Source organism: Lissotriton helveticus, chromosome 4_1 (genome assembly GCF_964261635.1).
Source record: "Lissotriton helveticus chromosome 4_1, aLisHel1.1, whole genome shotgun sequence".
In the NCBI taxonomy this organism is placed as follows: domain Eukaryota; kingdom Metazoa; phylum Chordata; class Amphibia; order Caudata; family Salamandridae; genus Lissotriton; species Lissotriton helveticus.
The window spans coordinates 1,743,513,204-1,743,539,100 of record NC_136063.1 but is presented as its reverse complement, the minus strand read 5'-3'; the positions used below and the strand labels follow the sequence as shown (position 1 = coordinate 1,743,539,100).

At 40.5% G+C, this 25,897-nt stretch overlaps 1 protein-coding gene across 1 annotated transcript in view; it reads right to left on the bottom strand.

Moving 5' to 3' along the window:
• Positions 1–25,897, bottom strand: part of KLHL4 (kelch like family member 4) — an 804,052-nt gene that overhangs the window by 18,513 nt on the left and 759,642 nt on the right. Inside the window, exons 8-9 of the mRNA XM_078688422.1 lie at positions 25,118–25,280; positions 16,458–16,670 (exon numbers count right to left, since the gene is read on the bottom strand). Of these exons, the coding sequence (XP_078544548.1) occupies positions 16,458–16,670; positions 25,118–25,280 (376 nt within the window). The remainder of the gene's footprint in view (positions 1–16,457; positions 16,671–25,117; positions 25,281–25,897) is intronic.

Sequence of the window (25,897 nt, the reverse complement as noted above, 5' to 3'; positions counted from 1 at the left end):
AAAGAATACCTAAGCACACCAATAACATTATTTTCAAGCAGGAGGGCGCATAGGTATTTCTCCAGACAGGTCCACAGTTTTTCAACGCCCTATGTCCTATAGATCCATAAGTATCTAAAAAAAGCCAAACATGAAAATCAAGTAGTCCAGTCAGATCTTCTGTCTTGAGGTCTGTTTTTTTAATTTCATATCATCAATTTCTTTTTCTAATGCTGCGATATCTGTTAGCAGCTTATCCCTCTTTAGCTCCGCATCCCTAATCAAGATGTCTATCATGCCCACAGAGGAGTTGAACAATAATTTCTCCCATTCCTTGAGGTGACCCCTATCCAGGTCCCCAAATGAGGGAAAAATTAAGATGCGCAGCCCTATAGGTACTTGTTCCGTGGCTATATATTTACGAAGGACAGTTGCATCCCACCATCGGGAGAGCTCCTGCTTCTTGAGCCTCCCCAGATGTAGGAATTTCTGTTTTAGTCCTTCTTTTCCAGTATTAGTAGTACTGTTGGTATTATTGTTGGAATTTGCATTAAACAGATCATCCATAAGGGCATTTCTGTTGTCATCAAAGGAAGCCATTTTGAATTTTTCTTGTCAGAGAGAAAACTTCTTACTCTAATGTCACTAATTAGCTAAAAAGCTCAGTGATTAATCAATCCGTACTGTTTACTCCACAGTTTCTGTGTACATATGATTCAAAACATTTCCATATCTCAAAAATTCTTATTCACAACAGAATTGTAAACACAGTTTCGGCAATTAATAGAGTGCAGGTTCAGCAAAATTAGAAGTATGCATATACAGATTATGGGTTTGCTTAAATCGAGCTGCACATCTCAGAGTAATGCCAATTTTGAAAGAGAATCTGATAATATTCCTGGTAACTAAGGCCGGGGTGTTTTCAAGGTATGTGACACCTACCCACCAAAGTGTCAATTAGTCCTCAGATTCAACCGAATCCAGGTCACACATGTAAACAAAGAATACCTAAGCACACCAATAACATTATTTCCAAGCAGGAGGGGCATAGGTATTTCTCCAGACAGGTCCACAGTTTTTCAACGCCCTATATCCTATAGATCCATAAGTATCTCAAAAAAGCCAAACATGAAAATTAAGTAGTCCAGTCAGATCTTCTGTCTCGAGTTCTGTTTTTTTAATTTCCACAATTCACAAGAAGCACCATAACAGCCGACGCACGTTTCGCCCACAGGGCTTTCTCAAGGCTACAAAGAAGATGTTTATACATGTCCATCAGACACTGTATCAGTTTCAATCAGATTGAAACATTTAACCCATCTATTGGCATGCAAATTCCCTTGTGATAGGAAGTAATCAACCAGGTTATTACACATATAACCAGTTTTATATTACAGAGAAAAGAAAAGAAAACACCCTTGTGGACAATGTCTCCCAGAGACCGTCTAATTGTGTTGGTGGAAAGAATATAGGAAAGATGTTTTTCAAAAACGATGAGAGCCTAATGCATTTTAGAAGGCATACCCTATATCTATACAATAGTTCATTATTTATATATTGTGGGCTACGTCCAAACATATGCACCTTATCCGTCACCTTGTGCAATCCACATGTACCTGATCCTATAATATATCTCACCTTAACGTAATCACTCCAAGAACTTGAAATGGTAGAATTTTCGTAAAACTGTATCTCTTAACGATAAATGATAATCCAATTGTACGTAAACAAAAATACACTCGTGGTTCAATAGTGACTGATCATAATTCAGATCGTATTCTGTAAAAATAGTGATGCCATATTATTGATTAATGAAAAAGCATCACCACGTTGTCTTCTACTTGGGACTGGAAGGAAAGCAAGATGGGGTTATGGTCAGAAGGTATCCTGGGGCAACCTTCTATATCTGCAGATAGCAGTATTTTATCAGTGACCCAGGCCATATCAATCCTGGAATACTGTTTGCGTGAAGCAGAATAATATGTGTACCCTGACAATATGGGTGAAGTGCCCGCCATGCATCTCTCAGACAATGCAGCCAAACTAGTTCGAGGATTAAGGCCCTTACTTTCACCATTCTCAAAGTTGCAGCTTGGTTAGTAAAACGTCCAATACAGCAAGATCATCAAAATTGGGTCCGTATATAGTGTAAAACACATATTTTATAGCCTTAATTTCAAGCTGCAAAATTGCCAATCTCCCCCAATGATCGTCAGAAACCCTAAGAACTTTATGCTTGATTGAATTGTTCACCTGAATAGCTGCCTCTCTTATAGAGACACTCTGAGATGTGCAGACAATTATTTGATAGCCTAAATGTTTAAACAGACCCCTGTCTTTATAAGCCAAGTGAGTCTCTGTAAGAAGCACAATATGGGGCCTGTACACTTTCAATTCCTCCTACACTAGTTGGAATTTACTTCCTATGTTTAAACCCAATATACTTCAACCGATACATCTAATTACCCCCATTGGAATATTATAGAGTTAGCATAGTCGTTGAATACCAGCCCATACTCACTTAGCCTAAAACCTTCGATAGAATAGATAACACGTTTGTATATGTTCATGCACTCTCTACTGCCGTCCCTGCCACATTATTTATCACCTTGTAACCACCCCTTGGACATTTTCTCCCTCAAATCCCCCTGCTACCACCCATTAACTCACTCCTCCCCCATGCCCCAAAAAAGGAATCATCCCCCTTTATGCTGCCAGTGAACTGACAGCTATCAGGAGGTACCCCACCCAGAGTGCATCACCCACCCACAATGCATCAAATGCAGTAAAATAACAATAAGAAAAAGAAAAAGGGTAGGAAATATAATTAGAGTACCAGAAAAAAGAAAAGTAGTAGCATACTAAGAAAAAGGATGAAAGAGCTTTAATACGCTATCTAGGCTAGTATATTATACCATAGCTTAACCTAATCAATTTAGCAGCCGCCTGTTGCCATTGACTTAGGACCTGCTTAGCCTCCAGGTCTGTATAGAAAGCCTGAGAGTGGCTGTCCTTGATGATCTATAGGCGCGCAGGCTCTTGTAGAAAGACCTGTGCAGCCCCTGCTTTTAGTGGATCGATGAGCTGGAAGAGCTTTCAGCGGCTGTCCATCGTGTTTTTGCACGATCCGATCTAACAAAGATGGAAAAGATTTTTACCAATATAGGAGTGGCAGGACGAGCTTTGATAGATATAGCCTGCCTCAGTAGGAAATTACCAAAGAAAAGAAGCATTGGTCTAGGATATCGTGAACTAGCCTTATTTGGAAAAAAGGGTAGTCTATGAGCATGCTGTATTTGACAGTCCCAGTCTGCGAGATCCGGAAATGCTTTTTGAAATAGTTGCAGTACAAAAGCTCTGGGTCAGATCCTTCCTTTCCTCCAGCAACTCGGAACAGCCTTAGGTTGTTCCGCATTGCCGATTTTCCAAGTCTTCGACTTTCCCCTGCAGAGATAGTAATTGGCCATCGTGCGTTTGAACTGTCCTGGCCGTCAATGAAGTGATCTCTTCTGTATCAGTGACCCATTGTTGTAGCTCCGATATATCACACTTGAGTGATGCCACTTTGCTAGTTACCTCTGATAGAGATTGCTGAATTAAAAGGTTATTCATCCTAACCAGCGCATAATGCTCTTGCGCTTCGAAACCTTTGATCATGCAGCATCTCAAGAATTAGGGAAAGTAAAGGCTCTTTAATGTCAGGAGTAACCTTCGAGGCAGTCGTCACCGTAGTTCCCATCACTACTGAAGAAAAAAAAAAACAATGACGGCCAGCTATCCAAAGAGTTGGGAATTTTCATCTGATTGATAGAGTAGTTGTGTGCTCCAACTTTGTCTGTAGATTTTAGATCTGAACAAAATCCAGAGCCTGATAAGCGAGATATCATTGCCTTAACTTCTCCCTTAGATGTGACCCGTTTACACAGAGGGTTGCCATCAGGGCAGCACTAATATATTGTTGGCTTCCCTGGGAATCAATGGCCTTTTTAAAGCTTTTAATAGATCTAGTTTTACTTTTCTTCTTCCCAGGGGAAGGGCTTACCATTAAGTGTGTATCCTCTGAAGTTTTTGCGGGGTCCGGGAGGAAGTTGCATTATTAGATAGCGAAGTAGCTATCATCAGGCTGCTGTTTGTCTCATGAGCCAATCCAATGGTCTGGTCATGGTCCTGTATCTCTTTCAGCACAGTAAGATAAGTATTGGTACTGTTTCTGAATTGATTAAACCCAGTGAGCTTAAGATTGATAGGCCTTCTGTAGTAGGGTGGTCGAGTTGGGCATCCCTTTCTTTTAATATACTTAGTGGCCCTTGGCTTATGACACTGTGAATCAATGAACATCAGAGCCAAGTTCAGAACACCTTTTCTTACAGTAGTTGTTCTGTACCTCTGCCTTGAATGCAAATGACTCCTCAATATGGAGGACTGAATCAGTAGCTGCAGAAGGGGCCACTGAATCAGTCCACTATTTTCAGGAGTAATTTACATCAAGGCAGGGTAAGGAACAACTACTGTAAGAAAATGTTTTCCTAACTTGCCACTGACCTTCATTGCTTCAGGGTATCTTAAGCCACTGATAAATAGCTTGATTTGCGGCTGAGTTACACAAAAAAATATAACTTAGCTTCCAAAAGGTATATTTTATATATACAAGTATAAGAAGTGACACGGATCTGTGAAACTAAAGAAACTTACTCAACATAGACATTCATATGTTTTCTACTGTTACACTTTAAAGTGTTCACAGGCTGGATTGGGATGGTAAGGGAGAAGTTGATGAGTAAGACAAACAAATGAGAAAACTCAGTCTTATAAAAGTAAGTACAGGCAAAGTTTTATAAAATCTGAGAGCGCAAATTAAATAAATATGTGTTGAAATTAGTGAGATAAAAGTTTTCAACAAAATTGCACATGTGCGTGTTGCCTAAGCTGTACCTCATGGGTGGCTGGGGAAATTCCATGCAAATTTGGTGAACAAGAGTGATTTGCAAAATTGTGAAAACATTTTCCGACAAAAGTTCACTAAATTCCATGAGAAGTTTGTAAAATTATGCAAAAATGAACTCTCAGACCAAAATGTGGGTAGGTGGTATCTCTTGTGACTTTTCTCATTATAACGGCAACATAATAGTTATTGTAGAAAATTTTTCTTTGCAATACATTTCCTGCTTGAACAACACTTGCAGGCAAATAAAATATATATGGACAAGTGATTAAGGTGAATTTACATTATACACATTGTTCATAACTAAAAACCCAGGAATATCACAATGTATTTTGCATAATTGATAGTATGCCCTGGCTTAGTGAACACCTATTCAGATGTAATTTATTCAATTGGATATTCACAAACATTCATGAATGTATAATCTAAGCTTATCTGCACACATAAGTTACATCTGAAATGTCCATTTGTAGTTGCATCTAATGATATGAGGAATAATTAGCCCAGTTTCCACATGGAGGTGTAGGAAGAAAAGTCTGGTTAAAGAAAATATATGTGTTTCTTTAAAGTGAGAGAAGAAAGTATGTACACATTTTAAGTGAAATAAAATGTGACTCTCTTTTCATAAGCATGTGTATTTTTCATGCTGCATAAAGTAGGAAATATGAGGCTAGGAAAACAGGTGACAGTGTGTTTTTTTTTAGAAAATCCTCTAAACATATGCATGCTTTTTGTAACAGTTGTAAGTTCAATCTGTTTGTAAATGAATGGAAGCAAGTGTGAACAATGTGTGCAACCTATGAATAGGCACAGACATACATTACAGCAGATAAAAGTTATAAATTCCTTGTAGGAAATTGGCACTTTTGGCAGGATCACCCCCAAGTTTTGAACTGATTCTGCTAGTTTTTTGACACTAGCAGAACTGCACAGGAACTCTACAGTCCAGGCCCCAGTGCATGTGCCTTGAACCCTGAAACATGTTGGAAGCGGCTATACTCTGACTTGACTCTGAACGTTAAATGTCACCAATAGACTGCAGCACACATTCTGCTATCCACTACAGTGATAGTGCAAACATGAGTGCAGACTTACCATTGTAGCCTATCAAAGTGACCCCTTTTGACATGCCCAACCCTCCTTTTAAATATGAATAACTCATCTCTTAAGTAGGCCTTAATGGCAATATGACAAGGTGCATGGTATTTAAAAGTAGGACTCGTAAATGTTAATGTTAAACAGGTCCATACAGTGGAAAGGCCCCAAAAGCTATGTTCACTGTAGCAGGGTTTACTATTCCATAGGAAAATATTGTGATACAATATTAAATTTAACAGTTTTACATTCCCCTAAGAAACAGTAACAATATTCATTTTTAGACTTTTCCAAAATGTATTGCAAGCTCAATTCACTGGTGAAGTTGAATTTGTATTAAATATACTGGAATGACAGTTTTCGAAAGTTACCTTTCCCCTGACCAAAGCCTCTAGAAGCCCCTTTGGATGAGCTTCAAAAGGAAATGCTTCAAAAGTGGGTAGGGTTATTCCTATGAACTTTTCTCTATTGGTCAGGTAAGGGCCAGGGGTCATCCCCAACCACAGTGTAATGCCAGGCATAAACGTGGCACCCACAGGCACCCTCTTCAGAACACAAAAAGACCTGTGGAAGACAGAACAAGGACTGCACTTGGTGTTGAGACCTGTGAGGAGACTTGAAATGCTGGACCTGTCCCCTTTTGTACCCAGAACCAAGAAGTGATTTCCAAAATGGACAGTTGGCTTACCTCCTTTTAAGCTAGTCAGTCAAGTCAAGTCATGGATATTTATATGGCGCACAAATCACTTCCAGGAAGTCTCATGGCGCCTGCGGCAGACTCTGACATCAGAAACAGTATTAATTTGCAAATAACCAGGTCTTTAATCCTACACCGACACAGCAATACACTAGAAGTCCTTTTCCTGAAATGTCTAGCTGACCGTTTCCAATTGGACCTGCCCTACTGGTGGCTTCTACTTGAGTAACTCTTGACCACTAAATGCTGTTCCCTTTGGCTGGGTCAAATTGTACCCTTCTAAACATGCGGCACAATCTAGGACTTTGAAACATTTTGGATTCAAAGACCTCCAAAGGACCAGGACAAACCTATCAAGTACATTCAAAGAAGGTACGTTGCCCCTTGGTCAAAGAATTATCATCCACCCCACCTAATAATCTACCTCCTCACATACCTCCATAAAAAATCACTTGTAGTTATGGACGAGGTGGGGGAAAATATTGCTTCATATTATCATATGCTCTTCAAGGCTGATCTGTGTTGCATTGTCCTAACCTTAAAATAGCATGCCTGTCCCCTTCACAAGAATAGGTGTATGTTATGAAATGCCTATATCAATATTTGCCTTATTTACTAGGCTTTTGAATGTGCATAGCCTAACTTCAGCATTTTTGAGTTATCTAGTGCAAATCACAGAATTCACAAAAAAGAAGCTGACAGGTTTAATTTCTAACACCAAGTGCACATACTCTATGCTGTGAGTACAGTATGAACCTTTAGGGTTCGGATATTTTTAAACAAGAATATATATATATAAAGCAAGCATTTATTTACACATACTCCTAGTAAATCATGTTCTACTTATACATGTATAAATTACACCATGTTCGAGACATAACCATAATTGACATCTGGAAGAATCCATTCTAAGTCTGGCCATTAGTGTTGCTTTTGGCCTTACAGGGACGTCTAGAAAGCATAGGGCATAAAGTTTGCTTTTGTCTCTTTTGGTCTGACCCTGACATTAACACACACCCTACAGCAAACAAGTGCGCTTGTACAAAGTGTCATCATCTGTCTACACAGTATGAATTTTGCATGATGATGTAGTACATTTTTCTCATAAATAAATGCATGTAATTTCAGGATCTTGTTTTCGGCTGCTTGTTATAAATATTTTCTGTTTTAGTATTCATGCTTGCAGCAATATGCATTGCATACAAGCTAAATTCCATCTAGAAGCCTCCGAAAATAAAATCTGTTTATCTTTTTGTCTGAGCTCTAATAGGGCAGTTCGTATACCCCGTAGTGGCATTTTACTGGTAGATATTCATGTATAGCAAATACAAAACACTGTTTTCTCTAATGATATGACAACAGTGATCAATTAACATATTTACAACATGAGTATATAGCCTTGACATTAATTGTTTAGTTGTAGAAATAAAGGGCCTGCTTCACAAAGGTAAACTTAGACTTTTGTGTAAGTTTACATGGTTTACCATTCATAAAGGTATTTGACAACAGTGAGCAATTAACATATTTACACCATGAGTATGTTGCCTTGACATTTATTGTTTATTTGTAGACATACAGGGCCTGGTTCAAAAAGGTAAACTTACACTTTTGTGTAAGTTTACAATGGTTTACTAGTCAAAAATGTATTTTAAAAGCAGTATCTGCATGTAAAGAAGAGAGGCCTGTACAATTTTTTTTGCATGAAATTACCTGAAAATTATGGGGCTTAATTTACAAGAACAGGTGACTCTCATCTGTTATGTTATCTCTCTTCTCAGGTATCGTAGTTCAGGGTCTTTACTTACCTTATATATATATTTATATCAAGAGGGATGGACTCGGAGCGCATAAAGGTCCAGCATACATGCTCCAATTAGCTAATCAAGATCACAGGGTCTGCAGTTCCTAGTAAGTCTACTTAGGTCAGTTAAGTTCCATAGTCTGTAGGAACAAATGCCCTCACACACCTAAATAGGTGTTATGCTTCATCATTGAGCTTTTGCTCCAATGAGGGCCGGTGCTGCAATGCCCAGCGGGTACCCTATATGGGGGCTCTTTACCAGAGATGTTCTTTATAAGCTGTATGGTGAAGTGTGGGTAAAATAGTAGGTTGGTGTATTTTAAATACATATGTGAAAGAGTGAGATAAAATAGGACAGGGGGTTCTCTACATAAATATTTTAAATATTGAGTCCTACTGCCTATATTAAAATAAGTGGTGCCTCCTACTAGAAGTGATTATCTAAGGTAGCTGAAGGTCGACATGTTTCAAGCCTAATTTATCATGTGAATGATCTAGCAGCTTTTCTTCAGGACCATAAAAACCTAATCTACACAGTGACTGGGATTTCGATATATGAGTTCACTTGTGTTACTCCCAGTCATCAATACTTCTCTATGTATCAATAAACGTCTCTTTAAATGGCACTTCACCTCTGTTCCAGTGGAAGTAACCTCCTACTAATGAAGGCTACCAGTTAGTCTAAGCCCTCCTCATTCAGCTGTGCTAAGTTGAGTTCCCATGTAGTCCAATCAGAACTGATGTTCTGGTGTTACACATAGTGTTGCAGCCTTTGGTACCAATACCACACCACCAGACCAAGAACTATTAGAGTGTGCATTCACCCCTAATTCCAGCATTTTGGAGACTTCCTGCTTGATGCTGGCTCTCACCCTGTCAGACAACCTGTAAATTGTGTTATGTACCGAGGTGCTGTCCCCATTGCCAACATCATGGATGCCCAGATGTATGAGTCCAGGGGTGAGGGAGAACAATGGGGCAAACTGTTTCAGTAACTGGTAACAGTACGCTTGCTGTTCTGGGGTTAGTGTGGTAGAGAGGTTGACACCCTTGACTGACCCATCATATTCCTGTACAAAAAGGGGATCAGGGAGAGGTTCACTCTCCTCTTCCACTCCCTCATCTGTCACTAGGAGAATGCTCACTTCGGACCTCTTGAAGTGAGACTTCAGTTGGTTTACATGGAGCACCCTTAGGGAGTTCCTAGGGGTCTCGGGGTCCATCAAGTAGGTGGCCTCCACTTTCCACTCCTTTATTTCAGAAGGGTCAGTGCAGCAGTCCTGAAGAGCTCTGGGATCTACTAGTTCCAAGACCTGAACTTTTTGGCCAATCTGGAATTTCACCAGTGTGGCCTTCTGGTCGTACTTGTACCACTATTCTATCACCCTTAGGGTGGCCTCTAGGTTACTTTTTGCCTTCATCAAGAAGGGGTGCATATTGTAGTGGAGGGTCAATATGTAGCTGATCACATCCTGGTCAGGTTTCTAGGGAGCTTTCTCCCATCCCTCCTTGACAAGGCTAAGAGGTCTCCAAACAGGGTGTCCATGGAGGAGTTCAAAGAAACTGAACCATACTTCTTTCTGTTGCACCTTCTTGTAGGCAAAAAAGGCATGGCAAGTGAATGTTCCACTTACGCCTCATGATCTCAGGTAGGCTCATTCTCATACCTTCAAGATCTTGTTGAATCTTTCAAATAGACCATTGGTTAGTGGACGATAGGGTTTGGTGAACTTGTAAGTCATACCATACTCATCACACATGCACTTAATGTGCCCTGACATGGTGTTAGTGCCTGACACTACCTCCTTGGGGAACCCAACACAGTTAAACATCCCACTCAGACCTCTCGCTACTACGGGTGCAGTCTCTGACCTGAAAGCGATTGCCTCTGCGTAGGGGGTGGCATGGTCCACCAAGGCTAAGACAAGCATGTTGCCTAAGGCTGTATTGGTGTCCCAGGGTACAATGACTTTGATGTCCACTATTTCAAAGGGGGTGCCAATGACAGGTAATGTGATCAGGGTAGCTTTCTGCTTTTTCCCTGATTTCCTACTGGCACAGCAGGTGGGATATGACCTGCATAATGCATCTGTGGCTGTCTTCATTCAGGTCCAATAAAAGTGGAAGGCAAGCCTGGAAAAGGTCTTGTCTTGTCCCAGATGCACTGCCAGGGGAATGTCATGAGCCATGCCCATTAGGAAGGTCTGCTAGCACTGGGGAACCCCCAGCACATGGGCTGCCCCAGCATCAGGAACCATAGGCCCACAGTAAAGGAGATTATTCTCCCAGTAGATTATGTAATCCCCAGAGGCTTCACCTGATGCATGAGCTGAGACCTGGTGCCTCAAGTGCTCAAAAGTGGCATCCCTTCCGCGCTTGGCAGAAATCTTCCCTGGTAGGCCCACCCTCAACCTGCCAGCTGGCAAGCTCAGGTAGGTTGCCTAGCGTGACAATGTCTTCCCTAGTTGGCTCAGGACCTACTCCTCAGGGACCCCATCAACCTCCACTGCACAAACTTGAGGGAGAGGTTACCCTCGGTAGTTGTCTGGGCCATTGCTCCAGGCTTCGGACCTCCTTGACTCTCTTTCCAGGCAGCCATGACTTGTGTGGTCATATAGACCCACTCAGGCAATCCCAACATCTCCAAGTGAGACCTGAGCAATACCCTCCTCCAGGTACTATGCTCCAGGTCATTGCCTGAAAGACAATTAACATTAAATGCAGGGCTCACAGCACATTTCAGAGAACCTGGGACTCCCCCATTGAAAGGGAACCAGAGCCACTCGTAGACGACTCTTGTGATTTTCGGCAACTATGGCTTGGTGGAATGTGTTCAGTAGGCCCTGCTCTGTATACATCAACTGACACTTGACAGTTGTCATGCTGGCTCCTGTGTCTCACAGAGACTCCACCCGCTGCCAATTGATGATGATGCACTCCCTATACTTTAAAGTATTTGCAGGCACGTGGGCTTTTAGCATATGTGAAAAACAAGGACCCCCTGAATAGTGATAAAAATTCCTAGGACAGGGAAATAAGTATATGTGCAACAATTCCTAGGCAATTATAATAAAAAAAAGAGAACTAGTAAGGGAAAGAGGAGGACATTCAAGGCAAAGGCCCGTAAAATCATATACTCAATAAATTTTACAAATATTTTCGAATACAACATATTCATTACAGTTTAAAATACACAGATAAAATAAAACAAGAATGTGGCAAAAATAGACAATAATAAATAAAGAAAATACTATATAATTAAAAAAGTGGCAAGGTGATATATTCATATATTCATATATATTCTGTGTATTTTAAACTGTAATGAATATGTTGTATTTGAAAATATTTGTATAATTTATTGTTGTCTATTAAATAGTATATGATTTTACGGGCCTTTGCCTTGAATGTCCTCCTCTTTCCCTTACTAGTTCTCTTTTTTTTATTAGAATTGCCTAGGAATTGTTGCACATATACGTGGGCTTTTAGCACCATTTCTCTATCCCCAGGGACACTAGCTTTACCTCTACCAGGATTGAAATGGATGCTCCCCTCCCCATTATTTTGTCAGACCACTTCTTGCTTACGTTTATAGTGCGTAAGGAGTTAGGTAGATCTCAGTCATAAGACAAACAGCATGCTAGTAGTGTTAGGCCGTTTGATCGGCTTACTTTGGAGACACTGGCTGGAGCACTTAGGCATTCTCCTATTCCTTTCAGTGGACATTTGGAGAGCGATGTGCTCTCACTAGAGAGCTGGCTTCAGGATCGAGTTATGGAATTAGCCTCCCCCAAAACTCGAGCAGCAAAAGCTTGCAGAGCATCAGCCCCATGGTTCATGGAGGCCATTAGTAAAAGCATGCCCTCTCCATGCCCTCCTGGAGAGGGCATGGAGGAAGAACGTCACTGCCGTCGACAAAATCACCTATAAATTGGCTCTGAAAGCCCATTATAGCAAAGTCTGTGAGGAAAAGAAGCTTTTTTAATGGTGAAAATTTAACAAGCTGGGAACCGCAGAAAGTAACTTTTCAGGATTGTAAAAGATTTCTCCTCCCCTAACGCAATGGATAGCCCATTCACCCCTCCCAGTAAATGGACAAAAAATATTGCTGGCTATTTTTTCAACAAAATTAAAATCATACAAGACTCTTTTAGGGAGCTACCCTTAGCAATGGAATGGAATACAAGTTCACCCCTGTGCCACTCCAGTTTCAGAAGGAACCCTCCTGCAGTTCCGCTCATCTCATTGGCCAATTCACTTAAGATAATGAAAGCCCTTAAATCTGTCTCTCCCTCGGATCCTTGGCGAGCGAAAGTACTGGCGTCCATCACTGAGGTGATCAACCCAGCAGTTAATTTGGTTTTAAACACCTCTTTGTCCGAGGGATTAATGCCTGAAAGCTGGAAGCACAGGAAAACTCTCCCGCTTTTAAAGAAACCTTCAGCAGACCCTTTGGTAGCCAGTAATTATAGGCCAATATCGCTGCTGCCTTTCTTCTCCAAGTTCCTAGAAAATATGTAAATACTGTCATCACAGATTTTGTAGAGGCTAATCATGTACTGCACCCTAGTCAATCAGGGTTCAGAGCAAACTTCAATACAAAGACTGCCTTATTGGAAGTCTCAGAAACCATCAAAATAACGCTTGATAGAGAGGGCAAAGCAGTACTGGTACTATTGGATCTTTCTGCGACCTTTGATACCGTGCCCCATGACCGACTCCTGCAAAGACTCCAGCACTGCGGTATTGGTGGCACGGTCCTGAGCTGGTTCACCTCCTTTCTGGATAATCGCCAACAAACAGTATGGTCTCCTCCTTTCTCGGCCCTCATGCCCCCTATGAAAGTAGGCATTCAACAGGGATCAATTTTGAGCCCGACTCTGTTTAATGTGTATATGGCTCCCCTTGCACTCCTTGCAAAAGAACATGACACAAACATAATATCCTACACGGATGACACACAATTGCTGTTCACCTACGCGAAGGAGAGCACATTTACAGGAAATTAGATAAATGCGTGCCTGACAAAGGTGTTCGCTTGGTTCAGACAGAACCAACTAATGTGCAACTCAGAAAAATCAGAAATTATCTTCTTTGGCTACAACCCAGTTGAGGAATGGCGCCAATTGTGGCCTCAGAATATGCCCCCCCCTGCTAGCTCAATAACCACCGTGAAAAACCTTGGGGTTAAACTGGACGCTGACATGTCCATGAAGTCCCAGGTCCAATCGGTGGCTGACACGTGTTTTGGGTTACTGAAAATGTTGAGGAATTTCCTACCATTACTCCCAATTTCACACAGGAAGACTGTAGTCCAGGCGCTGATTATATCCAGGATGGATTACGTCAATGCTCTGTAACTTGGCCTCCCAGACTATCTACTTGGCCACATGCAGGTGGTGCAGAATGGGGCAGCCAGAGCCATACTCATGGTAGGCCCCAGGACGCATATGACCCCCGCCCCCCACCTGAGGTCCTTGCACTGGCTCACGATGCGGAAGAAAATACATTTTAAAGCTTTGGTTTTGGCTTTCAAGGCCCTTTTCAACACAGATGCTCCCTACATCAGGAATAGAATTCAGCACTATGCCCCACTAAGGACCTTGAGATCCTCTGCCCAGCGTCTGTCGACCGTTCCAAAATGTTCCCGCTCACGCATGGGTGGTCGCTCTTTTCAAGTGGTGGCCTCGCAGTTATGGAATAAGGCGCGGTATCTCCTTGCTTTTAGAAAAAAATAAAAACCTGGCTTTTCCAACTTTAAATGAGGTCTACCTGTTTGTGTGTGCAGAATGCAACACACATAGAAAGGAAATAAACGAGGAAATAAACATATTTCTCCTCATTACACCTCACCTAGGGAGGCTTAGCAGCTCTGGTGCATTCCCAGGTCTTCCACTTATGTTAAATCCGGGAATGCATCAAAATCCATGAGTTTTGCATGGGAACACCCACACACCGCCCATGAAACGCTTCAGTCGGGCAGAGTAACGCAACATAGTGATTTGCGCTGCGTCGCATTACTCTGGATTTACCAACCCACTCAAGGCCACGCAAGGTGACCATGTGTACCTTGATGAATCGCATCTCAAGAGTTGCATCACCTTTGCACCCCAATGTGTGGTGCAAAAGTAACGCAACACATGATAAATATGCCCTTAAGGGTATAGCTGCACTTCTCACTAAATCTAAGTGCCAGTAGGATCATATATTGGATTTTCCATTACCGTTTCTATTTTGTTGTTTCTTTTTTTTTGTTAACATCAAATAAATAATCGCATGTGCAGCAATGTAGCAGAACGAAAACAATACTCAGTCGGATATAAAGCACATTTACAGTGCATAAACATTCCTCGTAATGCGCCCAGTGCTTCCTAAAAGCAGTCACTTCAATCAAATTGCCCGGCCGTGTTTCCTCCAGGCCATTTCCTCGACACGGGAGACGCTTTCCTGCTCTCTGTTGATGTTGATGTTTTCAGATCTTTGGAAATAGAAGCCTAACACGTTTCCAGGCCGACAGATTTCCTGCCTCGGGACCCTCACATGACGAGACGAAAAGCAAATGCCATTAAATGGCTTTTGTGCAGCGAGTGTTTTCCTTTCCTCGTGCTCCAACTTCCTCTCTTGTGATAACAAGTGATAACAGAGGATTAGGACTCCCAGCAATGCGTGCAGCTATCGGGATGTAGCGAGCAGAAAGCTCTTTTGCATTTTGTTTTGAAACAGCGGTACATTTACTAATGTTTTTAAGGACAGGTTGCACATTACAATTTACCATAAAAATACGCACATATTCTGAATGAGGGTATATTGAAAAGGGTACGATGTTTGATGCACCTGTTTAAACCTGCCCATGGCACTGGAGCACCCCCAAATTATCCAGGCTGGAGTTCCAAAGTGAATGAGTGATATAGTTACCTTTAAAGATAACGTTGAATGTTGTTTTTATCTGGTCACATTCGGTATGTTCAAAGGCAGAGGTCAAATGTCAGGATATGTCTCCTAACATATTGCTGTGTATACTATTCTCTCAACTTGGAGATTGGTGTAAACTTTTCTTTTTCTGATTGCAGAGTGAGAGAATTTCCTAAATTAATATATGTAGCAGTTTTGCTGGTGTGAAAAGAAAGGTTGTTTGTCAATTTTTTTCTGACACAGCAATATTTAAAAACTTGTAAATGAACTATACAAATATTTAAAAATACTCAGTATTATGACCTGGTGGCTTAGTGGACTAATGTGTCCACTGTAAGGGCTTGTGTTTGACCTCCTGGTCACAGGTTCAAATCCGAGTGGGTCCACTCAGCCTTCCATCCTCCTGAGGCCGATAATATGAGTACCATTGAGTTGGGTAACAATAAACATCTGTTATTCAGCATCAAGACACCTGTCCTGGTTACCACGTGCTTCACAAATGCGTGTTATGGTTTTATCAGTAAAACTGTAAAAAGTTAGTGGCCATTTTATTGGAAAATGTGGCGTCTGTAAATGACCCTGTGCTATCACGCATTACTTTAGAAATATATTTGTACAGGATGTTCAAAAATCTACCACCAGTTACATACTACACCCTTACCACTCTGCTACTGAATGCTCATGGCTCATTTGCTACACTTTTTCTTGATGTGATGCTTGGTTTTCGTCCCAGTCCCTATGAGTTCAGTGATGTAACATTGACAGCAGCACTCCTACTCTGAAAATTGCTCCAGCACCACAGAGCTACAGGTAGATCCAGCTGCCCTTCCCTGCAATTTTAATGTATATTTGTGTTTCGAATGTGTGCCTCTGAAATTTGCTCCTTGGACATTATTTCTCACCTCAGACAAGGCAATGCATTATGCATATTGCCTACTTGAGTTCCTCTCTACATATGTGTTGAACACAAGAAGAGTTTATAAAGTGCCTAAATAGCAGAGTTTACTTTGGAAAAACATCCTCTTCAGACTTACCTTTCAACACAGTCTGACAGTCTGGAACAGTGATTGGAAGCTGGGGCATCATGGCCCCCAACAGCGTATAAAAATCCATTGTATGTGGCAACTCCCACTCCTCCTCTCCGCTTTGACATTGAAGCACACATGCTCCACTTGTTAGTATGTGGATCGAAGCATTCCATGGACTTCAAGCAAGAGCTGCCATCTCGTCCACCAACAGCATAAAGCCTAAAACAACAAATATGGCAAATTGTAAAGCAAAATAGACACACATCGAGGTTTCACCATGTTGCCTCTATAGAGCAAGACTTTACAAGCCAACTATACTTACTGAGATGCTAAAGTGGGTGTGAGCTATCAGTGTCAGGGCCACTGTACCCTTAAATGCTATTGATCATGTGATATCATTACAAGTCTACAGGCAGACTAGGCCCTAAAGCTCAATGCAAAGTCAGTATGGATACTTTACTAGTGAGGCAGGTTCAAGTACTGCTTGCTCAGGAGCAGAATCACAGTTGTAACCCCCATAGTTGTAATAGCAAATACCTTTCCCCATTCATTTCTTACTCCTCTTATTTCGTTGCTTCTCTTGGTAACAGTCTTGCTCTCTCTCTCTCTTTCTCTTTCTCTCTCTCTCCAACTGTCTTGTATCACCAATGTTTTCTAGTTCCATTACCATTAATTTACAAAATAATCCAGATTTACGAATGATGAGATAATCTACTCCAAATTATGTAAATGTTACTTTGTTCTAGGTACTCTATTAAGATCCTTGACTCAGACATATGCACTGCTACTCCTACTTCTATGTAATTGGCTAGAATGCAAAAATAAGGTGCAGACTTCCCCTCAGGTACTGATGTTTGACAGTTATGTGAAATAAAACTAAAGTTTCACCCAATGCAGCCAAAAACCCAATAGGTTGACAATTATTAAGCAAGTCAGCCAAAGTTTTCATCTAGAAAGATCCTAATGTATGTCTGGTTGATTCTGGTTTACCTTCAATGCTGTTCTTTAAATCTCTTTATGTGCTATGTAAAGAGCCTAATTTATATTTTGGTTAAAAAGGTACTCTGTTGCAACTCCGTCGCCACCATGGTTACACCCTGCTGACAGCCCGACAGGGTAAGTGATGACCACCTATCATGGATGAACTATCTATGAGTAGGCAGAATCAATTGCCAGAAACAAGAGCTAGTTTAAGACTACTGCTTTCTGTTACTTCCAAGGACTGTCTCAAATGACCTGATTTCAGTCATAGCAAGAGGGAAAACAAGTGTTGACCTCATCATTTGGGAGGAGAGCTCCTTTTAGTGGGATTGGCTTATGAGCTGAGGACAGGTCTGCCAGATGGCAGATGGGTTTCCCCATTTCGAAATGGGCTCCTGGGTCATTTTACGGTACGGCAAAAGGAAGTGTTGCAAAGGCTGGGGAAGACACTGCGAGAAAAGGACTGGTTGGTATAATTCCTCCAATCAAGGGCTAATGTACACGATATATATGTTACCTCTACCACCAACTCCTCCGAACATTCCTGGACCTTGAAACACTCCACCTGAATAATAAGGTGCTCTCCTGAAAAATGACTCATGCTTTCTGCTCAAAGAAGAGTATGCACTCAAGGACACAAAGACTTCAGGACTCCTAAGTCCTGCCAACACCTGGGTTGTAGAATTGTGATGAGCCTTCTGTTTCCAGCTTCCGAGGCACAAAAAGCAGAAGACTTCTTGATCTGAAAAGCTACTATATGACCTCTGAGGACTGGATTTTGCAGGAAACCGAGTGCCTAGAATCTTGTCCTGACTATATGGGGGCGGCAGGACTTAAAAGGAGGAACTTTTCTAGAACATTGAAAAAGTGGAGACTTATTAAATGTTTCAGCTACCAGAGGACAGAGTTCTGTTTGTGAGAAAGAAATATTGGAAAAAATTATTGTGATACAAAATTATCGCGATGCAGAAATATAATAGCCAAGAATATTGCTTTTATAGGAAAGTAATATTGTTATTCAAAATATTGTCTTTTAATTATTTTAATGTGATTTAGTTCATATGTTCATTTTTTGCGTTTTTTAAATATTGTTATTATATTTTTAAAATATATTTTGTAATTTTAAGTGATTTAGAATGTTTAATTTAATTGTTAATACTGACAATAGTAATGGTGATGGGATAGGGTGGGAAGTGAATGAAGTCATAATTAACTATTTATTATATATTTTGTAAGTAAGTATGTGATTGATAATTATCATACATATTATGTAATACTGACTTAATTTCCTTTTATTTTAGGTATGAGTTGTTATATATGTAATGGCCCAGGGTGGGAAGTTTATTAGGTAATAATTATTTAACAATCCCTTTTAATCTATCATTAATTAATTATTTACTTGATTACTTATTATGTAAATTGTGTAATGATTCTATATTTTAGTTACATTTTAGGAATAGGCTGCTGGGTTTGTAGGTGTATCAGGTGGGAAGTTAATTGAGTAATAATTATTCATTAGTCATTGTGATTAATAATTATGTACATTAGGGACTTAGGATTTATTTTAGTTATAATTTAGTAGAGTGCTGGTAGGTTTTTAGGGGTATGGGGTGGGGAGTTAATTAAGTAATATTTTAAAAATAATAATCATTGATGTATATTTAAATATGTAATTGATAAATAAACATTATTATTGTGAAACAATATTAAAAAAATTTATTTTTGTACTTCCCATTATAAGGATAGGGAAAGAATACTTTTGTAAACAATATTTTTGACGCAATATTTTGGTGCCTCTATATTGTTTGCTCCAATATTGTTGTCAATGATCCACTGGAACAAGATCCTGTTTTATTACTAGGAGGTCACATTAAACCAGACAAGAAATCCAGGTTTGTCCCACTTGGAGTTTTTTGCTGCACTGAAAACTAGTTCTAAGACGTATTGCAGTGAAGACATTTGACTTCATGAAGCACCATTCACCTATGGCTTCCATTCATTTTCTGTTGGAGGATTTCGACTTTTGAAAAGTCAAGTGATCTCACTGGCTATGAAATTCAGGTTAGTCCCTCTCAGAAGCTTTTGCAGGCAAAACCAACAGCTTCAGATGGTGTTTCACAGCAATGTAGCCAACTTTCAGAGCTCCTACCCTGCCAAAGCATTGGGCCATAACCTTCAGGCAGATTACAGCTTCCATAAAAAGATGAAGGGTTTTATATAAAGTTTGGTAGGCAGGATATTCCATCCCAAATGTGGCAGATATCCTATCCACTGTATTACAAGTGCATTATAGGCTACAGCAGTTTCATTGTGCCCGAGGGGATACGTACTACCCTTGTGACTGAGTATCCCATTCTTCAAACAGTAAATAAGGCCCTAAGTTGTAAGGTAACAACATTGACCTAGGCAACCTGCTTGGTTTACCTGGTCTCTGCTCCATCACAGTAATCCTGAAATTGTACATAGGTCCTGGTTAACTTTAGAGTGGCACTTTCTTGGCGCTTCTGCCTGAGACATTAACCATATGTTCTCCAGTTCCCCTTAACCTATTTTAATGATCTTGTTATATTTTTGCTCATTCAATTGTGCACTGTTTTTTTCATTGGTTTGTGAATTTTATTGTGTTGTGTACTTCAAAAATATTGGTACTGATTGACCTTAGCAAACACTTCTCTTTGGGCTTGCTTGTTGCTTGTTTCATAACTACCAATGATTGAGTAAATATTCTCTCAGAACTGTGTTTTCAGGTAACCAGTTTTGGGTTTATTGATTCAGCAGTGGTGCCCCTCCCGAATTAATAACCCCATTGTCTACACTAGACTTGGGGGAACTTTCACAAATTTACAGAAACATAGTTTTGCCTAATCCTTGTGTGCAGTTGACTGGTTCACACTGAAAATGGGAGATACTTTTCTACTTGAATCCCTCTTTCATGAAAAGACTACTGTCACACGTGATTATTTTGCAATTTCTATTCTCAATATGTGGCATTACAGAACCACTTACCTTTTCTCTCCCCACCCCCAGAAAGTCTAGACCATACCATGTTTCTGATGCTTGCACATACTCAATCTTAGTTTCTTTCTATGGTATCTTTGAAACTGGATTGAAACCAGCAGTGCACTGTAGAATATCAAAGTGATATCAACTCCCTGAATGTTATGGGTATGGAATAAAATCATGTTCTGAGATACTTTGCTCAAAGGCATGCAAACACATGGAAAAATCAATAAGCTTAATAATTTAAATAGTAACCTGAATAATCACTGTGAATTATTTAGTCATTAAAATATTGAACACAGATAGGATTACATTGGTTTGTTCATCATATGCAAATATATTTGATCAAATAAATGTAAGCTAAACTGAGCCATATTTTAGATCATACGACAATATTTTTTTAATATATATTAGGAATATGAGCCATACATACAATTATCAGACAGTTCTAACTGGTGCACAGCCATTTTAATGCAAAGAAACATGATAGATTTCATCATAAAACAATTAAGAGTTCATTAGTCTCATATGACATAACACAGAAATTAGGCAATGTATAATTCATTTTAACACAGAGATTCCAATTATCCAAGGTTAAGTTGGTAATATAGATTGCATCACTCTGTATATGTGCTGTAGGATCAAAAATAAATGAAGTTAAATGATTGCAATATACTACAATTGTAGATGAGTTATGTCTAACATGCAGGGCCTAAGCCAATGCGTCTGTTATCATGTTGCATTTGCGTATATGCATTTTATTTTATTTATTCTGCGATGCTACAATAAATTGTATTTTTTTCCTTGGGAGAGACAGGCAGCAGCCAGGAACAACATCTACATTAAATCCGGGACTTTGTTATATTTGCCCATTTAAACCTAGCTGTGAAACAACTGGCTTTGATGGGCAGCCTGGAGATATTCTATCACTGATTCTAATAGGTTTTTGCAGAGAAGCATTGATATCTGTTCACCAGCATTCACATGCTAAGAATCTGCATTTAGAGACATCTTGAAGTTGAGTAGGTGACTGATAACACTTCAAATTCATGCTCCTTGTTTAAAGTGGAAGGAGTAATGGTGTGGGGCCCTAGGCCCCGATGCATAAAAGGTAAGGACACAAACACAGTTGTTTAGGTGGTAGAACTGGCCCTGGGCACGTGAAACCGCCCCCTTTTATTATCAGGGTCACATGTCCTGTGATGCCTGTGCTGGATGGCTGTGGGGTGGGGTGTGACCCAGCCCTCGGAGAGTGGCTGGTATATCAAACAACTAGAACAGTGACCAGCAGGTCACCACAGAAGGTTGCGTGGGAAATTAAAATAAATGGGTTAATGTCTTATTCCAAGGCATGGGTGGATGCTTATTTGCGCAGGTATAATTCATGGAATTTCATGAATTTCATACTACTCTTGCTGATTGAATTCCTTAAAATATGCCTCTATACCACATCACGTAATTATGAAGCAGTTCGAGGCAAAGGTTTAGCAAAGTAACAACATGTACTGACAAAACGTGAGTGCATGGTGTTTGCTGCAGATATTTCATACATGCTTTTCTTTTAGCACAAAGTTTGTATTCTAGTCAAGTATTGACACGAGGAAGCGTTAAATGCTAAAATAGAGCGCTGAATGATGGATTTTCATTTTGTGTAATTTTACTTAATTATGCAAAGAAAATTAAGCAAATTTCGCATACCCCAACTTACTCCTGAATGTCAGGTGGGTGCGTTCTTGGTGTATAATAAAGTGAAAGGTGCTCTGCAAATGAAAGCGCATAGCATGCAGGTTATTGCTCAATGGGGTATGAAGGTGCTTATGATTTAAGGAGCAGGTGGTATGTCCTGGTGTGTGCTGAGGAAATAATACTTGATTTGAGCACCATATAGGGTTACTGATGCAACTGAGTGTAAGGTAGCAGAATACTCTAAGAAACAATCACACGGTCGTACAAGTCATAGTATTTTATGCATGTTTGTTGAGATGAATTTTAATTGTTTGGTTTCAGCTGGTTGTCACGTGGCAGATATGCAAACCATCAGAATGTGAGACATATAGTACCTAGGAATTTGCAGATGTTATATCATGTAGATTTGTTTGAGCACACTGTCACCAGGGAGGGTATCCTTAAATGAATGAAGCTGATTTAGAAGTCATATGTTGCAGCGGCACAAGTTGTGACCATAGCTAGAATCTAGGAATAGATCATCTTCATTGAGTAGCAGGTATGCTGCACTATTTAATGATTTTGCTAAGAATGGGTGATAGTCATAAGTTGGATATAGCAGGGAAAGATGTTGTTCGCTACTGAGCTGAATCAGATCTATATTTGAGCCACTGAGCTTGGGATCTCTATGGTAAACCATGAATCAATGGATTATAGGCAATGATTGTTTTTTTTACAGCAGCTGTATTTACAGGCCAATGGCAGCTGCAACCCCTGGCTTCTTCCTTTTAACCCGTGGCACGGCATTTGTGATTTCTTCCCTCAAAGGTGTCAAAATCAGTGTCAAGAACACAAGGGCAGCTCACCCTTATGGATGTTGGATGGGGCTACACTTTTCTTGTTTCTTATCAATTTCTATAATACTAATAGTAAATGATATTATATTATTCACTATTGGTATGATAAAATTAAATTCAGTTAACTGGAATATGACCATCCCTGACAGCTGAGGTTAATAAAAATACTTTTAAATGTATGATGTGTGAATGCTTGCAGGTGAGAGTTTGCTTATGTGAGAGAGAGTGTGTGTATGTGTGATGTGTGTGCATGTGTAAGCACGTGTGTGAATGAACGTAAAGGTCAAATGGCATATGAAGTCACTATTGCTACCCTTGGCCTTTGGATGAATTTACATTCACATTGTCACCCTAGACAGTTTGGAGCCAAGACTAGTGAAAGGGTTAAAATTGACCAGAACCCGTTTTCTGAGTAGGTTAGTGAATTCCCCCATACAAAAACTGGCACCAGGTATAAAAGTGAGACCTCCAGAACCTCTCACCAGAACACTCTTGAACCTGTGGAAGATTCAGAAGAAGGAATGCCCTACTGTCTAAGGAATAAGTGCTGCCATGCTGACTAAAGAAGGTAGATTGAAGCTGCTTGCCTTGAACCCAGTCTACCCAGAGTGAGTCCAAGGGTCAGGTGGCTTACCTCCTGTGTGAGCTACAGGGACACAACAGGCTTCCGGAGGGTTTCTCGCAACTGCTCAGTTAACCATCACTAATTGGTCCAGGCTGAACCTGCCTGGGCCCTTCTACTGGCCTCTGCACTAATGCCCCAAGAGACACCCCTCAGGTCCTGACCCCTTGACTGGCACCAGTGTGAACTCCTCCTGAAGTGCAGGTGAAGATACAGAAGTTTAGGGTTCATAGTGGCAGTGATGTGACCTCTTCACAGTGAGAATTGAGGGCCAGCAATGACTGCCAACGCAAATCTCCCACGGGACTTGTTCTTCATGCTAATAGCAAGCGTCCATGACAACTGGCAATAATAGCGATGGCCAGCGACATTCACCAATGAGAAGTTCCAGCATCAACGGGCTCTTCAAGCTACAGCAACAGTTATCTGCAATAAATGCCTGCTACTTCGCGCTACAGCAACGACTGTCTGTAATGTTCAACCTGCTCCTTGCGCTGACAGCCTCCTTCTCACAGGCCCTGCAAACACAAACAGAAGCCTACGAGCCAGACTTGAGAAGGTAACCTTTTAGTGGGACTAACCTGCTCCCTGTATCTGACCTGCAGTCCATCATGTTTGACCTGACCATGTGACTTTATACGATTCAGTGCATCCGGATGAACATGAATTGCACTCTGAGTTTGTTTGTGCTATTTTCACTTAACATTTTAAAAACTCATATCTTTGGTTCTACTAACTAGGTTTATGTCGTTTTGGTGTCATTTTATTCATAACATTTACTCGATTTTTCTGAATTGGTTTGGGATTTTCCTTGTTTTGCGTTTTCACTATAGTACTGCTTGAGTGCTGGATACAAACCTTTACACATTGCCTCTAAATTAAGCCAGACTGCTTTTGTGCTGAGCTACCAGAGGGTTAAGCCTGACAAGGATTGTGTTTATTATTTGAGTGGGGCTTTCATTCCTCTCAACTAACAGCCCAATTCTTACATTTGGTATATATTTCCAGTGGGTCTATAAATGACAATGTGATATGTTTTAGGACAAAGTAAAACCAAAAATTATTTTGCTTTTTGTATTTGGCTGTTAGGAAACATCTCAATCAACCGTTAGTTGTTTTTACTATGCAGTAAATCAAGGTCTTTATTATTATTCCTCTTACTGATTGCTTTCGTATTTTTTTCAATTATTTGTTTACAGACTTGATGCTGGGTTATACGATCTGTAGTTTAAAAAGCAATCATATAACAGGCTGAAAGTCAATTTAATTTCAAGGAACCGAAAATAATAGCCTTTTATCCCGGAAATAATGGGAGATCGACACAGAAGAACTGTTCCAAAATTTTAGATTGCAGCAACTTTTATTCTGGATTATAAATAATTTGTTTTAGAATGCTATTATTGAGGGAGTTGTAACAACAACAACAAATACCAAAAGTAAAATAATAGATTCCGGAAATGCTTTTGTTCGATATTTAATACAGTTAGCCATATGTCAAACAAGTAAATAAAAGCTGGCTTTATGTTTGTGTGACTACATACTTGCTATTTAGCGCTGCAACCCCTACTGTGCTCCTGGGAGTTGACATGCTGGCCACATAGTTCCACTGCCGTGCCTGCGGGTCCCATCTTTCCACTGTGTTGAGATAGCTCCATCCATCATGCCCTCCAACGGCATACATTGGGCCTTCAAGCACCGCCACTCCTGTTTGCAAAAGAAGCATCATGGTAATTAGTTAATTAACACCCAGCCATGTATGTAATCTGCTCATCACTGAGATTGCAATCCATTTCAAGGCATGTGCGGTAGAATCCCATGCGTTTAACAGCATTGGCATACAAATAAAGAAAAACCACTCTGTATCGCTAGCTGTGTTTCACTATAGAATGGACAATTAATATATGTTTAGTAGAACGCACTATTCAGAAGAGTACGGTCCACTTACGCTCTCTTCCCCACACCGATCCCCTTTCTTCTGCATACCCCGTGAGGGCTCATATTGAGTGTGCTGGGAGATTGACAGAAGTGTCAGGGAAGGATGCAGTGGTACACAATTTGTCTAGCCACCCTAGCACCTTGCTCGCCTTCTGCTGGTGGCAACTGCATTTCTCTCTCTTTTGCTAAACCTGAGAGCGGGCATGCTGAGTCTGTTTGTCTGAGCTGCAAGCTTATTTTAATAAAGCACAGTGCTCCTGCAGGCCTTTGCTCGCAAAGAGACTGTCTGTCTGTCTTTAAACATGGCACACAGGAGTTGTGGCTTCACAACCCTGAGATTGATTACACGGGATTAAGGAGCGTTGTGTTGGGGGTTGTACGTGGCT